Here is a 17,637-nt window from a genome sequence, read left to right on the forward strand (position 1 = left end):
CGACAATTGATTGGCGATGCAACAAAGATGATGCTTAATTTTGCCAAGGTCCCGATATTGGCTAAATATATGAGCAAGACTTCTTTCGAAGAGGTGCACACGCAATGGCAGAAAACCACAAAGCCACCCCCAAAACCCAGAAGAGGTGGTTGATGCACAAATTGCTCAGCTTTTTGACACGCAGAACAAAGCTAAAAAGCACGACAAAAAGCAGAAGAAAGGCATTGACTTCCCGGGCTATTTGGGTTGTCAGTCTACTTTTGCGTCGGCAGGAAAGCAGAAGAAGCGTGTTCGATTTGAAGGAGTACCTAGCTCTTCTTCTTCTGAGAGTTCTTCTAGCTCCTTTGACTCGAGCAAAGAAAACGGAAAAGGCAAAAAGCGAAGCAAAAAGCAACGCTTCGGAAAGGACAAGAAAAAGGCAAAGAAGTATAAATCTCGCCCGTGAGTGACAGTTCTGTAGAGGAGTCGTCTACAGCACTTCAGACTCTGACGACAACAACTTTTATGCAAAGAAGAAATTTTTTATAAAGCCAACCAATATGACTTTCTGGAAGACAAAAGCAAGAAAGTCCGAGAGTTTAAGGAAGGTGGACAGTCAATTAAATTTGACACGTTTTATGGTTATAGAGATGCTTTGAAGACTTTGTCTTTTGTACAGCAGTTTGACATCGCTTTTGCTGGAGGGTGTTACTCAGAGCACTCTAAGATTCGGAGATCTGCCTCTTACTCTAAGGGGATTGCTCGAACTTGGTGGTCCAGGCTTCTATTCAGCAACACTATGCCAGTTAAATGGCTGAAATTCAAGAGGCTTTTTATTTCTTCTTGGTTGACTCGAGAGTACGAACGCGACATACGAACTGCTTGGAACCATCCTCGGATGACCAAGAAGGATAGAGTGGACGCTTATCGCGAGAGATTCTGGAGCTCTTTTCTACCCGCCTCTTCATTTAAGAAGATCTCGTACAAGGAACAGATTGAGCGGCTTACCTTGGGTCTACCTACAGAGATCCGAGATCACCGCTTGGAACAAAAGTCAGCTTCCATTCAGGAGTTGATGAGTCATGCGAAACGGGGTTTTGCCATTCACTCTGACAGTTTGACCTACCCCACCGATGAGATCATGACACAAAGAGCCGAACAGACTTCGACAAATGAAAGTAGAAAGAGGAAGAGCAACCCAGAAAAGAAGGATGCACAACCCCAGCTTACTCCTCAGGAGAGAGCTCGTTACATCAGGGAAGGGAAGTGATTTGGATGCAGGGAAACTGGACATATCTCCGCGAAGTGCCCTAAAAAGGCACAGAACGACAAGGACGACGAAAGGCCTGAGAGTTCGAGAGCAGCTGAGGAACGTGGAAGAAAAGGCAAGATGAAAACAAGACTGGTTTTAGATTGCGTGGGTATTGATCCCAGCACGTTGGACGAAAGTATAGAACTTTGCCGAGCTTGGGGCAAATTGAAAGACCAAGAAGCCCTGATCTTCTTTGATGGAGGAGCCAAGGCCAACTTCATTTCACCGGAATTGGCGGCACAGCTCGAGATCACTCCCGATCGGATGGGACCACTTGCGGAGGCAGTTCTAGCGTCACCCGGCAGCGACGTAGCCATTACACCTGTCATTGGCAAACTTCGGTTTCATTGTCATGGGTATGTGGGTCATGAGGACTTTTACATAATGCCTTTGGAAGGTTGTGATGTTCTCCGGGGAATTCCCTGGTACCACAAGAACAATGGTGTGGTCGACTATCGGGCGAGGAAAGCGACATTGACCACAGAGAAGGGGACAACCATTGTACTTGACATAAATCTTCAGGGCGAGTCTGTCTCTATTTTATCGGCTTCGGCCATTTCCAAGTTAATGAAATCCTGTCTGTTTGTTTACTCGATCTTTATGAAAGAGTTGAGTGATGAGGATAGGACAAATATGTCTGAACTTGATAAAGAATGCCAAGATTTTCTCCACTCTTATGCCGATTGCTTCTCAGAGGGCCTGCCAGGCGAGTTACCACTCCTCGTCCTGAAGATCATACGATTGTACACCACCGAACCGGCCACCTTACCGTATGAGCCGAGCCCAGAACGAAGAGATTATGAACCAAGTGAAAGACCTTTTGGAAAAGGGTCTTGTCCAGCCTAGTACTTCACTGTATTGCTTTCAAGTGTTTTTGGTTTTGAAGAAAGACGGATCTTGGAGAATGTGCATCAATTATAGAGCTATCAAGAAAATCACCATCGAGAATAGATTTCCGATTCCTAGAATCGATGATATACTTGACCGACCTCAGGGATCCTCGTGCTTTAGCAGGATTGACTTTGAAAAGTGGATATCATCAGATCCGAATCGCGCCAGGAGACGTCTAGAAGACAGCTTTTCGGACGACTTTTGGGTTATTTGAGTATTTGGTGATGCCTTTTGGCTTAACCAATGCTCCTACGACATTTAACTGGAAGATGGACAAGATTTTTTGAGAGTACAGGCTATTTGTTGGCACTTTCTTTGACGATATCATTGTTTTCTCCAAGGATGAGGTAGAACATAGAGATCATCTGCTTCAAATCTTTGAGGCATTACGAGATCACAAGTTGGTGATTAATGCGAAGAAAAGTGATTTTTTCCTACCAGAGATACACTTTTTGGGACACATTGTGTCAGCAGCAGGAGTGCAGATGGATCCGGCCAAGATAGAGACTATCCATGATGGCCCGATTTGAAGAATGTGCATAAAGTTAGAAGCTTCTTGGGATTGTGCTCGTGCTACAAGTGGTTCATTAGAAAGTTTGCAGAGGTTGCTGCCCCTTTGCCTATCTCGACACAGAAAGGAGTCCCTTTCTCGTGGGGACCCACAGAGGTGACTCCCTTTCAGACATTAAAAGAGAAAATGACTATGGGACCAGTTTTGACTTTGCCGGACTAGCAGAAGTCATTTGAAGTATATTGTGATGCTTGTGGTCGTAGTCTGGGTGCGGTCTTAATACAAGAAGGCCATGTCATTGCTTACGAGAGTCGATTGTTCTGAAGGCCGGAATTGACAACAGAGATTTATGAGAAAGAGCTTTTGGCGGTTATCCATGCTCTTACTCAGTGGCAGCACTACCTACTCGGAGCGAATTTTACTGTCTTTACAGACGATCAGAGTTTACCCTACTTGTCACAGAAGCAGCTATTGGAAAAGCAGATGTGGTGGGCAAACATCTTGTCACACTTTCACCTCCAGATTGTCCATGTGGAGGGACAGAAGAATGTGGTGGCAGATGCTAGTCTCGGAAGCTGTTGGTTCTGGCTATTTCCACGATACATCATAGGAGCTTCGAGGATATGGTCGATCAGTATGCCATAGATACGGATTTTGCAGACATTTTCACACGGATACGGGATGGAGAGACAATAGCGGGATATTCCATTTGGGATGGCTACTTGATGAGGAAAACCATGTTGTGCGTTACACATCCCTTGAGGGAAAAGGTTATGACCGAATGCCACTGTCCGCCTTTTACGGGTCACCGCGGCATTGCTACCACCTTGAAAGGGGTAGAGAGATACTTCTTTTGGCCGAGACTCAAGAAGGATGTGGACGAGTTTGTGCGTAGTTGCTTGGTATGCCAAAAGGTCAAGTTTGATAGGCATAAAGCACAGGGATTGTTACACTCTTTGCCCATACGCACCCGCCCCTGGGAAAGTATTGCAATGGATTTCATTTTGATCTCCCGAGAACAGAGAGTGGTCATGATGGTATCTGGACTGTTATTGACAGATTTAACAAGCAAGCTCATTTCATTCCAGTGAAGAAAACAGTCAAGCCGGATCACTTAGCGAGATTGTTTGTGGCCCAGATTTTTAGATTACATGGCTTGCCTGAGACGATTGTCTCCGACAGGGACCCCAGATTCACGAGTTTGTTTTGGAAGGCAATTTGGGAGAACATTGGCACGCGGTTGCAGTCTTCTTTCACGTGCAGACTGACGGTCAATCTGAGATTGCCAACTCAGTGGTTTTAGATTTATTGAAGTCTTATATCTCGGATCAGAAGACTCAACGGGAAAAGTATCTACCTTTGGTGGAATTTGCCTACAACAACACGATACACTCTTCGACGGGGAAGGCGCCATTTGAGATTAATAAAGGTGCTGCGAAGGTTGCACCCTTCCTAAGCATGAAAGATAAATTTTTTGAAGCTGATGAGTACAAGCGCGACTTAGACAGGGCTTTACCAAGGCCCGTGAGGCTTTGCAGAAACCTCAGGAAAGACAGAAAAAGGCAGTGGATCGCCATCGTCGCGATTTGAAATTGAAGGAGGATGATTGGGTGCTCTTCCGTTTTGAGAAGGCACGCCTGAGAAAGAAGAAGGGAAAGAAGAGGCTTTTTCCACAGCTTAGTATGAGATACTATGGACCTTTCCAGATCTCCCAAAAGAAAAATGATGTCTCCCTACAACTGAAAGTGCCTGACACTTGGAGGATTCACAATGCATTTCATGTGAGTCTCTTGAAACCTGTTAAAGGAGATGTGTCTGAAGATGGGGAGCCTGATGAGCAACCCTAAGTGGAAGAAAACGAGGAGATTCTTGTTGTTGAACAGATTTTGGCACATAAGGACAGAAAGATTAAGGGTAAAGTATGAAGGCAGTTCTTGGTTAAATTCAAGAACTATCCTGCATAGGGGAGTTACTCCGCTCCTTTGTCAACAGATGCCTTGATTTTTTGAATACTAGAGTCACTGACGTCTCTTTGAGCTTCTGGGATATTGAGAGCTAACAATATTTTGCTGTATGACTTTATGAAATGGAATTCCCGAATATGAAACTGATTTGTTCTTGACTTGTTTTCAAGTGCAGGAACTGATAGACGAAATGACTGCAGCATTTTGGTCTGAATGATTTCGAATAGACATAATTGCAATAGGGCTTAGTCAATCGGGCATCTATGAGTTCCTGAGTGGATCTAGATGCGACTGCTAACTGCATTGCCGATAAATCATGGTCTAAGATCTGAATGAATGTTGAATGTGATTTGTCATGTGATGTCCTGTGATGTCGTGTGATGTGACTGTCAATTGGTACATGTGCTAGATGTGTGTTCCTAGCGCATCGGTAGTAACAGTCAGTGTCTGCTAAGGTAGTTTATGGCTTGTATCTGTTTTGCAGGCGTAGTCGAGGGCGATTAGAATGCTTTCAAGAGGGGGGTATGTCACAATCTGGACACGTGGCTGCCCTTGGTACACGCACATTTGCTTGGCTGGCCGGTTTGACTGTGATGACGTGGTTGCCCTGCATGAACGCTGAATGCTGACGTGGCCTGTGGTACGGACTAACTGCTGACGTGGCATACCCGGAAAGAGCCGCGCATTTCATGGGCCTGCTGACGTGGCAGCAGTTTACGACAGTTTGCTTTTCTGGCTGCTTTTTGGCTACGCTGGAGCTGTATTGAATTGCTTTAGTTTACTGAAGAAGGCTAGAGTTGACTTGCTCTATTTTATTAAAGCATAAGTGAAAGAGAGAGAAAGAGCCTTTGCTTTATTTTTAGAAAGCTTTTGATTTTCAGCTTTTAAAGCTTTTGGGCGCTCTGCTTTTAGCATCCCTTTGTACTCTTTAAATAAGTGGGTAGGCCACTCACAACTCAGAGCATCTGGATGCAGAGTCTGAGTGTGAGTGCCTACCCGCACTCTTGTACTTTGAACACAGATTAATACAAAAAGAAATACCGAAAGGGGTGCTAGTCTTTGGGGCCAATATCTCTAGGCACGGAACTCCGCCGGGCTAGTGTCGAATCAATTGTGAACTGTGAACTGTTTGAAGTGATTATTTGAGGTGTCGTGGTAGATTCTCGACTTGGAGTATCCAAGTGTGTTACAGGGGCGGGAGGAGAGGGTGGAGGAATTGTGGGGAGGGGGGGGAGGCTGAGGTGGAAGGAGTCTCCTCAGGGGCATCTTGCTGTAGAGGATCAAAATGGTTTCTTAGGAACCCAATATTGTTGGCCCGTTGCAAGTCGGCCACTAGAGGGCTTGTGTGGCGTGCCTGTCCTTGGCAGCGACGACCATATTGTTGGTTGCCAGCCATTAATTGACTGAGCACTTGCCTCTATGGGGATGCCAACTGATGCACCTTGAGTCTCTGTTTGCTGTGCCTGGCTAGCCTTGGCACTATGGTAGGCTAGGTGTGTGTTTTCTAGTTTGGTTCTGCTGCTAGGATAGGCCTTCGCAAGATGGCCCATCTGTTTGCATACGAAGCACTCGTTTGGGAGTCCCGAATACTCCACGCTGTGGCGGAACTATCCACCACTAACCCTAAGCAGTAGAATGATCTTCCGGAGAGAGAGGATGTCTTGAACCAAAAAGTGTACTGAAGGTATACTGCCTTGGCAGTGATTGAAGCTGCCGTAGGTGATGTCTCCAAGACGGTCCCAATTTCGGAACCAATCCTCGATAGGAGCGGAAGGTACTCTCTCTTAGGCCCCTAGGAAACAAACCGAGATGGGAGGTGGGTCGAAACCATGGCGCCACTTTCGAAAATGGGCCTTGATTGCATGGATGGCCTGTGTGCTCAACCAAATGACTCTGGTCGCCATCTCGGGAGTCTCAAACTCAATCTGGCAGTGGCTGCCCCCTGAGGAACTGTATGTCGGTGATCTTTCCTACCTCCAAGAGAAGGCTAGCCTAGAGGAGATCACACACTTTGCCTCTGCTCCACGGAGTGCCGATAATCTTCTAGATGACAGCAAGGTTGTATCAAACGTACGTACGGATCCTTTTCGTAGTATATGTACAGATCCGTACGTATGGGAAGGATCCGTATGCATTAATAAAAAATAAAATTCCTTGTAAAAAAATCATGGCCATTGTGGACGGCTTGGATCTTCAAGGGTTTTTTAGCCTTATAATATTAATTTTAGATTTCATAAACCTCTGAAAACACAACCTACAACACTATTAAAATTTGCAGACTCTAAGAAAGTCATCGCTAATCTTTGTGAGGGCGGCTAAGCAGTAGAGGAAGTCACAGATGACACACACGCACACACACATTTTAGGTGATATTTAATGGTTATTCAATAGGCAACTTGTGCCTTTAAAATCTTCCAGAGGTAATTAAAAATCCTAGATAGTTTAGGCTATTTTACAATGGTATGTAATTTTTTTTATGTAAAGAAAAAAAAGGTTCTTGTACAGAACAGTGTTCAGTACGTACGTATCTGGGCCGTACAGTACGTAAGGTTTCACCTTGGATGACAGAAGTGGCTTGAAGACGCTCCACCAGGCTCGCTTGCTTCATCGCTGAAAGAGCAAGTCTGATGGCGTGATTTGCGGGGTCGAGGGGCTTCATTTAGTCCCTTAGGCGGGGTATGTTGCTAAATTGGCTTTATCTGACATAAAAATAATTCTAAATGAATTATTGGAATTATAAGTGAGAGGGTTTTCTCGCTTGGAACATTAGGAAAAATAATTCTAAATGAATTATTGGAACTTTAAGTGAGAGGGTTTTTCTCACTGGAGACATCCAAGTACAGAGTATTCCTAGTGCGTCATTGAAAGTAATGACGGGAGCACTGAGAATGGGAATATCTGTAAGGCCACCAGGAACGGATACTTTTGATGCGTCACATCCGATGGGTGATAGGGAGCATCGGAAAGAAGTATCCGACCATCCGGGAACGGACATCTCTGATGCGTCATAGGATGGGTGACATAGAGCATCGTGAAGGGGATTGTACCGTAAGTTCGGTAGGAAAGGACTAGGTGATGGGTATTCCTGATGCGTCACAAGGTGCGTGACAGGTGCATCGGAAAGGGAATATCCATAGTCGGGAGGAAATTCGAACTGTGTTAGAATTGTGCACAAGGAAAAAGCAAGCACTTGAATGAAGATGGGTTCAGAGGAAACTTTGAGGAAAAACAAATGCTTTCTAAGGAAGCGCGATTGCTTTTCAGGAAAGCAGATGCTTTCCCGCGAGGAAGTCTATGTCTGCATTGCAACTGTGCGTGTGATTGCATCCAGGGACGCCTGGGAAGTGTTGTGAAAGCATTGTTTTTAACTTATAAGGTTTTATTGAGTTTTTGGGCAGATTCATACTATTTTTAAAATATGCCGGCCGCCCATTTAATAAGTGGGCGGCCATCTGATAAATAAGGCCACAGATCAGCCAGTGTTTTCTTTCTCTCTTTTTCTGACAGAACAGCGAAAAAAAAAAATTTGAATTTTTTGTTGGAAAAAAAAAACAAAAACGGCCACGATCTCTACGGGAGCAGCTATTCATGCTCGTGGCTAGGAACCATAAAAGCATCACATGCCCTCACTCAGAAGAGAGGATCAGTTTTTGCAAGAAGGAGATGCTGCTGCAGAGTTCACCCGCAAAGAAGACGTTTGCCGGTGATGCCCATGGCTGCCCCAAGTGTACCAGTTGTCGCCAAGACTCAGTGCGCGAGTTCCCTTGCGAAGAAGTGCCTACGGAGCGTGTTTCCATCGCGACAAGCTGCTGTTTTTCTTTGTTTTCAGCCCATAAATGTCGTAGACGGGGCTGATTTACGAGAAGGAACCCGAGAACACACCTCTTTTGTGTGTAGGATTGGAAGAGAGGATTTTCTATGCAGAGATCTCTTCCGGGGAATTGCTTTTTCGAGAACGGAGTTGCGTTATTAGCGTCGCGACTTTGAAGGTACAATTTTTTGTTATGATCTGTAAGTATTTGATTGTAGGTGTACTTGCTCTTCGTGAGGGAGTAGGAGCAGAGGAAGGCATGAGCCTCTGCAGGATAAAAGCGCTCTGAGGAACTAGAGCCAGATCAGCCCAAGGGTTTCGTACCCAAGTTTGGGAAGCAGATCCACGGATTGAAGAGAGGTAGACTCTCGAGATGTGATCCGGAAGTTGAAATTCCCAAGGGAAGGACTTCGTGTCCAAGAAAGCGGAGTTATTCTGCAGGAACAGGACTCTGGAAATAGAGTCGGAAAAGAGTTGCAGGGATGCCATGCCCTGAGTCTGGAAGGTTTGATCCAGAGGCGAGAACCTTGGTTCTCAAGGATTTGGAATAAGGAATGGAAGTTCCTTGGAATAGGGTTTTGCCCTAGGAATCGGAAGCCGAGGCTTCCGGGAACCATCAAGTCTTATTCTAGGACGAACGTGGTAATACGTTCGGTTCAAGTGCTTGTATAGACTTCTCCTTAGTATTAAAGATACTATTAGGGGGGGGGACCAGCCCATCTTCTGGTCCCCAGTACTGTGTCGATCTTCTCATTCTCTCTCTCTCTCTCTCTCTCTCTCTATTTATATCTCTCTATATCCTTTGGCTTCAATATTAAGTGATAATTCTATTTATCCGAGTATATTTTATATTGTTATGCGCTCCCGTTTGTGACAGGGTATGAGCCTCCATTTGTGTCTGAAGCTGATGGCGGGGGCGTCGATGTTGAAGGTGATGTTGCGTACACACACACACACACACACACACACACACACTCACTCACTCCATTCCACTCCCTGCCACAAGTGAGGGCGAGAGGAGGTGAGGGCTACGGTGGGAATGCGGCGGGGGAGGGATCGGGACAGGCTGCAGGGAGTGGGCGGGGCTGAAGGGAGGCTGCTGCACACGTGAGGGTAAAAGCGGAGGGGGCTGCACGAGGGTGAGAGGCTTTTTTGGGGGGGGGGGGGGGGGGGGGGGTGAGGGAGGCAGCAGGCGGGGGGCAGCAAGGGCTTCAGTGAGCAGTCATTGTGTTCAGCTATGGTTCTTTCTTTGTGCCCTCTTGTTACTTGTAACTTTGACCAGCAGAGAGTTGAAAGTCTACCTCTAGGCGTCCTTTTCAGTAGCTTTATCTTCAGAATCGTGGCTATCTCCTCTTTAGGGAGAGGCTGCTGTAGTACGGTTGGAGTCTTCTATCATCAGTTCAGGGCACTGACCGCTATGGGAGAAAAGCATTCAAATGAGCTACAGTTTGCATGACAATAAACCTTACAGCAAGAGGTGTTTGCAGTCATAGCTCCTATTTGGACAATCACAATAAGTACTTGGAAGCTAACCAGTTATTAAGGAAGCTGTTATTTTATTTCAAATTGGAACGCCTTTTTGATCCATGAACTCTAGACATGTTTGTTCTTCTTCGTATATCTTGAGGATTTCCTCTCTTGCTCTTAAGGTTTGTTGTGTGCTTCTTGGAAGTTTCATGAAGCTCACAGTATCCAGCATCAGCTAAAAATATGCATCTCAGAAAACAATCAAACAAGAGATAGAAAGAAACTAGGTTGTCTACCAACTAGCAAGGCTCTAGTTACTGCTATTATCCTGCCTTCAGACTCAAGCAAGGTTGCATCCATGCATCTCCAATTTTTGGATCTCCCATTAGTGAGTGCACGCTGTAATTCCACAATTGATGGATTGTGTGCGCTTCTGAGAGGGTATATTTCTGTACCAACTATTTGTGACATTGAATTAGTAATGGATGATTTATGTTTCTTTGTAAGAGCACTCAAATCCATCCTCTGGTGCACTGATCATTGGGTTCCACAACTCTTTGCTGCCTTGCAGCTCCATAGACCCATGCTTTCTGGTGTGGAACCGGCATCTCAAGCTGTTGCAAGTAGTTTTATACCGATTTCCATACATATTTATCTACCAACAACGATATTTTACAAGGCTTTTAAAAATAAATTTTTTTGGTGATGTGGCTACAACTAAAACATGTGGAAGAAGCGATCTTTGCTGGGAAGAAAGTGAGGTGAACTGTCTATTTATATGCTATAGCCTCATGTTAAGGTCCTACATGATACATCTGCCAATGTGCAAGTATGGAATACCATGTTGCACCTTATAGGGATGCTTCCACCTTGTGTGTTTATGATGCATGCCTAGATTCTGTCTTTTTTCCTTGTGTGTGCAAAGCGTCATTTTCTCTATCCTCTGTAGACTCTTTTTGTAGTCCAAAAGGCCATAGCATGCTGTGTTCAAGAATCTAAATTTTTTGAGATTTGTATTTGAGGACTCAAAAATTGCTTTTCCTCCTCTTGAAAGGTGTGAATAACATTTCAATTTCAAGACTTCTCAAGAAGACTCCCTTCTTGAAGTACTTGAATCTTGGCTATATGAGAGTTGATGACAGCACGCTTCTCAGCTTTGGTGGGACTTTGTTAAAGAAGCTGAATCTGAGAGAGACAGAGGTGACATCAGATGTCCACATGATTGAGATTGGTGCTCGGCTGTACTTGCTGTTAACAGATTATAAGACCTTTTTTTTAATTCTTTACAGGTGACTGAGTGTAGTGTGGCTCATATTCTCAAGTGGAATCAACAGTTGGAAAACCTGAGTGTCCAAGGGTGCAAAAGCATTTCTGTTTCTTCAGCTTTGGAAACTGCAGTAGCTGCACACGAAGACTGCGCTTCTAATATGCTGAAAGGATCATCTCTCAAGCATCTGGCTCTTGGCTGGGGTTTTACGGACTCTGTTTTGAAGGCTTGGAAGTCTTCTCTATGGTGCTTACAAAGTTTGTCTTTAGGGCTGGGGGGACGGATCTCAGAAGGTCTGCTTAATACACTTTTTGCAAGCAGTCCACACCTTGAAGATCTTTCGCTCACCTTTCAGGTATATTATATTTAGAAGTAAATCAATTTCAAAACCAGGATGAAGTATTTTGAGGTTATCTGTTTTCTCTCCTCAAACAGGGATCCTTGTGAGATGAGGACCATGAGGTCTATGGTCTGCACGCTGAAAACTAAGTGTGAGTAATCTGCACAACCAACACTAGAGCAAATCAATCATCAATTTGCGTTCCATGAGCCAAAAAAGTGTTCCTAATGTAAGGTTCGTTATAGATACAACCTATAGATAAAGAGATCTACAAATACTCAACAAAAGATCATTTTGTTTAAGTGGAGGTTAGGAGATCATATCTAAGAAATTCATGACAGTTGGGTGACTCAGATGGCGATGCCATAGGCCTTTATTAGCTGTGGTATCATGTGAAGACTCCTAGACATTGTCTATGAACGAGTGGGACCTTCCAGACAGCGGTACTGGAGACTATGTATATTACTTGAGAAACTTTCTCCTGGCTTCAACTGAGGCCTTGTGTAGGTCGTTAACAGGAAACTGATGCTGCAGACTTTGCATTCTATACACATTGTATGTTCTTGTGGGCTTGATGATGTTTTCAGCAATCCACATATCAGTTGGGTGGTGTCTAGTTCTCAGACCTGTACCTAGGATGCTCGCCAATATCGTTGATTGTGTTATGCATTTCATGTGCAAGGCGTGCACCAATTGTCAGACAGGAGAGCAATTCATACCATTGGAGTAAAGATATGGATGATCTCTCTCGACTCTGGACACAAGGTCAGGAAAATGAGGCTATTTCTTCATTTATCCGTTGAGAGGGAGGGAGCAGAGCAGGTAGCGCTTCACTGGTAGTTGGTTGAAACATCTGATTGTTAGGGAAATGAGGATTAGGTATCCCAGATAGGAGTTTGTACTGCCTCTCAGGCTCCTAGTTCTCATTTCCACCTCTTGGTGTTGTCTTTTGGAATATTTGTAAAATGAAAGAAAGGGGCTGCAAGTCTAAGGTCACTACGTTCTATTTTTCTCCAATCATCAGCCAGATTTGGAAATTGGCTTTCTAAAATTGCCACTAGAATGTCCCAGGATTGCAGCTTATCAGCTGAGCTCAACCTACCACACTACTGATCTAACCTTACTTTCTCTTGATGTTGCTAAATTACTTTTATCTGGTTTGTAAACTGGATGCTTTTGTTCTGCTATACAAAATAGGATGGACAGAAAAATTATTTGGTTTTACGAAAACATCTGGATTAAGAAAAAATACTTGTTGATCATAACTGCTGTGTCAAATCGTAACTGCGTACACAAAAAGAAGACTTTTCAGCAATTTTTTAGTCAATCAGAGTAAATTTTCCCTTTCCCTTTTCATTACAGCTGCATTACAAACATGTTTTTTCATTTAATGTTAAAATCAAAGGAGGAAGAGTAATGTGTCAAACTGTGGTGATTTTTACATGAAGAGGCTACATCTGTAAGTCCAGTCCATGCTTCAAAGTATGACAAAGTATGGGGCTGTGACCTTGTATTATTGATATGATAAAAAAGGATCTGAAGTGATGTATTTTATCATCTTTTTACCACTTCGATGGAAATGCTCAATTTAAGCTCTTAATTCTGGTGGTTTATCAATTCAAAGCTGGGTCTTATGTCTCTCTTTTTTTTTTTCTCTCTTTTTCTTTTGCAGATGGTGTCTGATACTAGTCTCGTTTCCTTGCTGAAAAATTTACCAATGCTTTGGAGTCTTGAACTGCATCATTGTTTGGGGGATGTATCTCGGGAAATCATTTGCTCAATGCCCACTACTCTAACCAAACTGTGCTTGGAAAGAGGATTTGCCTGGATGACAGATGGAGACATCGAGCTACTAAGCTCTAGCTGTAAGGCTTTAACAAATGTTGCATTTACAGGATGTCCACTTCTTACACCAAGTAAGTATTACTGACGTTGATTGTCTATTAGCTTACAATTTCCAAAGGGTAATGAGGGTATTTCTCAGAGTCCTTGCGCATGATGTGCAAAAATTGGCAAGGAGTGACAAATTTTGTCTTGAAGGTAATTGGTCTTGTTTAAGTTTCATTTATAAAACCTGAGTTTTTGTTTCTTTAAGTCTTCCTTGAGTGTTTTGAGATCTATATAATATGTATTATATCATATATGCTGTAATGCACATGGCATGTTTGGTGAAGTGAGGCTCATTGTGCAAGCAGCATTGTTTGGTCGTTGTAGTTCTGCATTTGGTCAGAATAGATGATGACTAATAATTATCCGCATTTCATAGTTAAGACATGTTTAGGATGTAATGCACCTGAAGGCAATACAACTAGAGATTGCAAATGCGAGCTCTAGGTACAACAAAAACACTCTATGATAGAGATGGATGGACAAGGGTTGTGGTGGCCTAAGACATTGGAACTTTAGAAAATATTTCTCAGTGTGCTAGCATCACATTAATCATTTTCCACGGTAAGTCAGCACCGTGATGTTCTAATAGCAAATCCGTCAAGAAGACTAACTTATGAGCTTGTGAGAGCAGCAGCTCAGAGGGATACTGTTCTCAGACAGAAGCATTACATAATTAGTCTTTTTTTCTCCTAAGAAACAGTAGGATCTTGGAGGAAAATGAGACACTCTAAAGCTCCGACTTTCAACTGTGAAAAGCCACATATGAGGTGTAATTTTTGTGCTTGGGCACACATACAGAATTCTGCAGCCTTCTCTCATAGCTGGCATTGTGGACCTTATTGCATATCATGATTTTCCACATTGTACTGCTAAGGCCATTAGTTTGTGAAACGTTCTATCGCCAGTGGTGAAGGTACGACCATGAGCCAGAGGATTGAGGTAGCAACGCAGGCCCTTACAATACCTACGTAGTCTTGCAATGGGTCTTATAGTTAGAGACTGGCCGTGGTGAGAAAGGCTTCCCGGGGTCAGATGCTCAGGGTCAGCATCAGGACAGGTTTCAGGATCAGTTTTGTAGTTGGACCGGCCGTTTTGGTTATGATAAAGGCCATTCTAGAAGATACTGGATAATTGCAGATTAAATGGTAGACAGAGTCAAAGACAGAGACAACAGAGAAATTTGACCTTTACTGAAGCAACAAGAAGTTTGTGGACCAATCAAGGGCCAGATCTATGAACAGAAATCACTGTTCTAGTTCAATTTGTTAAGTGTCAGGGACAGGTAGTGTAGACTGAGGAGTTATGTTTAGAGAGTCTAGAAAAAAGTGGTAGAGATAGGGAAAGATCTTTTAACGGTGCCTCCCAGCATATCTTCCATGAACTAAAAGGTGCAAATATAAGTCAATAGCAATAGGGGATTCAGGCTGAAATCCATACATTAGCATGAATGGGCTAAATCCAATCGAAGAATGCTTGCTACTATTATAGGCAAACTCTATTAGAGGTATTACTGGATTGTGTGTGTTATCCCCTATCAAAACATGAGAGTGAGAGGTTAATGACAAAAAACGGGTACTCTACTCACAGCGAATGACCATGAGAGACGCCCCTTCGATAGAGAGAGCGAACGTGTTTTCTTCCCCATCAACTTGGGGCTTAAGCTTACGGAACCACTTGATGCCAAAAATCATATCACATTCAAAGTGAGGAGACGCAACAAATTGACGGTGAAAACCTATGTCTTTAATTGAGACCGTTACTTTAGGACACTCATGTATAAGTGAGGAGTGCATGCCGGGAGCAGATCTAGATACGACAAGGGGATCCAGTGGAATACCTTCGAAATGTGCGCTCTTCACAAGAGAATAACTGATCACATCATGCATACTGCCAGGATCAAACAAGATCACAATTTGCTGACCAGTCACCATTCACATGACTATAACACTTCATGAGAGACTCATGTAGATGATCATGAAAAACTTGGTACGCACTACTGGAGTCATTTATGATACTAATAGAAGATGTGGGTTGTGTAGGTTCTTTGTTATGAAAATCTCTTTTCATGTGACCTTTAGCACTTCAAGCATCGTCCTTCCTTTCCATACTTAGTTCTTTCTTCAAGACTTAACCAACCTCTTACTATTCCTTGAGCATATTTTTCATCAAGTGCGAACTTAGGGGTCTCCTAAGTTTTAGCCTTTTCTTTATTATCACTGTGAGGTGAAGAGTTCTATGCTCTAGCTACAGTGGAAGATAGAGAAGAAGAGGTATTGTGGTTCCTAGCATTGTTTTACCATTTTGCTGATTCTGTTGGTTGTGTGAGGTACTTGACTTGTTCTCCTTCGGCTTACCTTAGTTGTGCTTCATCGATGCAACTAAGAGTAAATCAAAGATGCATCCATCTTACCATTATACCTAACTGTTTAGTGACTAGATTGTTAGAGTCGTCGTCTCTACTTGGTTCATGTGATGACTTATTGGCTACCTTGGTGGGATCGCTCTTTGAGGAGAGCACATGCAGGACAAGGTCTTGCATGCGTTAGTCTCGTAGCGCCTCACGCTCTAGCTCCATAGTTGCCCTCTTTTCTTCAGCCGCTATGCGTTGAGCTTCGTGTGCCTGCTCATGCTCTAGCTTTATAGCTACCCTCCTTTCTTCCACAACGACACGTTGAGCTTCATGTTCCCTCTCCAGAGCCATGCGCTCCTTTTCGACTGTGGTCGACTGCGGCCCACCGGGCCTCCTTTTCTCTTTTGGCTTTGGCTCTCTGAGCTTTCTTTGCCCTTTTGACTTCGGTTCGCTGAGCTTCTCTTTCCCTTTCGGCTGCAGCTCGTTGAGCTCCTGCTGTAGCATCATCTCCATCATGGACTTCATCAAAGACTCCATAGAATTCAGTGCAATCCGTGGTGTAGATGGGGATGGAGGAGGATCTGGAAACTATCCTCTTGGTGTAGGGACTTCTTCTCCAACTTCAGACTCATTACCTTCTAGTGTGACATGAAACGTTTCGTGGTTTCACCGTTTCGGGGTTTCAAGGTTTTGAAACGTTTCGTTTTGGAGCAAGAAAAATAGGAAATGGAGGTTTCGTTTTACATGTTTACATATAGTCTATATAGACACAAATACATACACATATATACCTAAATATATAAGAGGTATGTATATATGTATGCATGTGATTGTGCGATGTGTCACATGTGTGATCACAAAAGGGATTCCTATACACATACATTTTAGTATTTGACGTGATACAATACATGTCCATTCGGAAACCATATACAATTCGTTCTGCGAGAGAGAGAAATGAAATGAAATGTTATAGTAAACGTCTTGAAAAGGCAAAAATGACCTATGAGACCAAATTGATACAATCCTTGTGGATTTAATCCAATGTTTGGCTACAAAAATAAAATGAAGTAAAGTGAGACTAAAACTAGAAGACTAAAATCGTCAGCCTGAAAATCATCATCATCATCATCCATGCCCGAGGATGCCTGACATTGGGCGTTGTCCAAGAAATTATTTCATTGGTTGCTGAAGAGCTTTGTAATTGTCCACCTCTCTAAATACTAAATAGTCGTACATGGCGTCTCCCATGTCGTGCTAGAATAGTCATGATTCTCTGGTGGAGCTTCCGTCGATGTTGTGGTCGTCCCCATAGACGTGGGCGTCTAGCTCTCCCGAGCTCAATGGCCATGTCCACTAATATACCTCTGGTAGAAGTGAGCTTTGAAGCGTACTGTGAAGCATGCTCATCCGGCTGCTGAGTCCCTGCTCTAAAGAAGTAAGTGATCTTTCTTTGTGAATGTCTCCCACTACCTGGTCTCCTCAAGGGACTTTCCCTGTTGCTAAATTGGCTTTATTTGACAAAAAAATAATTCTGAATAAATTATTGGATTTATAAGTGATAGGGTTTTCTCGCTTGGAACACCAAGAAAATAATTCTAAACGAATTATTGGAATTTTAAGTGAGGGTTTTTCTCACTGGAGACATCTGAGTACAGAGTATCCCTAGTGCGTCATGTTGGGTTTTTAGGGTGGATACACACATGTAGCATTCATGTTGTAGACACAAAATGAGGAGAGATGAGAGAAATAAAATGTCTATGCAAGAGGAGAACTTACACCATTGAAATGAACAAAATAACTAGTGCATAAGCAAAGCTTGTAAACTACAAGTGATGTGTAGAGCTTGTGGAGGGTG

The 17,637-nt window shown here is 43.5% G+C and overlaps 1 protein-coding gene across 3 annotated transcripts in view; it reads left to right on the forward strand.

Annotated features, from left to right (window-relative positions):
* LOC147436030 (ubiquitin-protein ligase) overlaps positions 1-17,637 on the forward strand; it is a 125,975-nt gene that overhangs the window by 66,802 nt on the left and 41,536 nt on the right. For all 3 annotated transcript variants that reach the window (XM_086488927.1, XM_086488928.1, XM_086488929.1), the window contains 4 exons: positions 10,990-11,135; positions 11,225-11,557; positions 13,215-13,458; positions 13,527-13,582. In XM_086488927.1, coding sequence (XP_086345053.1) covers positions 10,990-11,135; positions 11,225-11,557; positions 13,215-13,458; positions 13,527-13,582 — 779 coding nt within the window. The remainder of the gene's footprint in view (positions 1-10,989; positions 11,136-11,224; positions 11,558-13,214; positions 13,459-13,526; positions 13,583-17,637) is intronic.

This window comes from Adiantum capillus-veneris, chromosome 18, assembly GCF_014529385.1.
Source record: "Adiantum capillus-veneris isolate H3 chromosome 18, ASM1452938v2, whole genome shotgun sequence".
Classification (NCBI taxonomy): Eukaryota; Viridiplantae; Streptophyta; class Polypodiopsida; order Polypodiales; family Pteridaceae; genus Adiantum; species Adiantum capillus-veneris.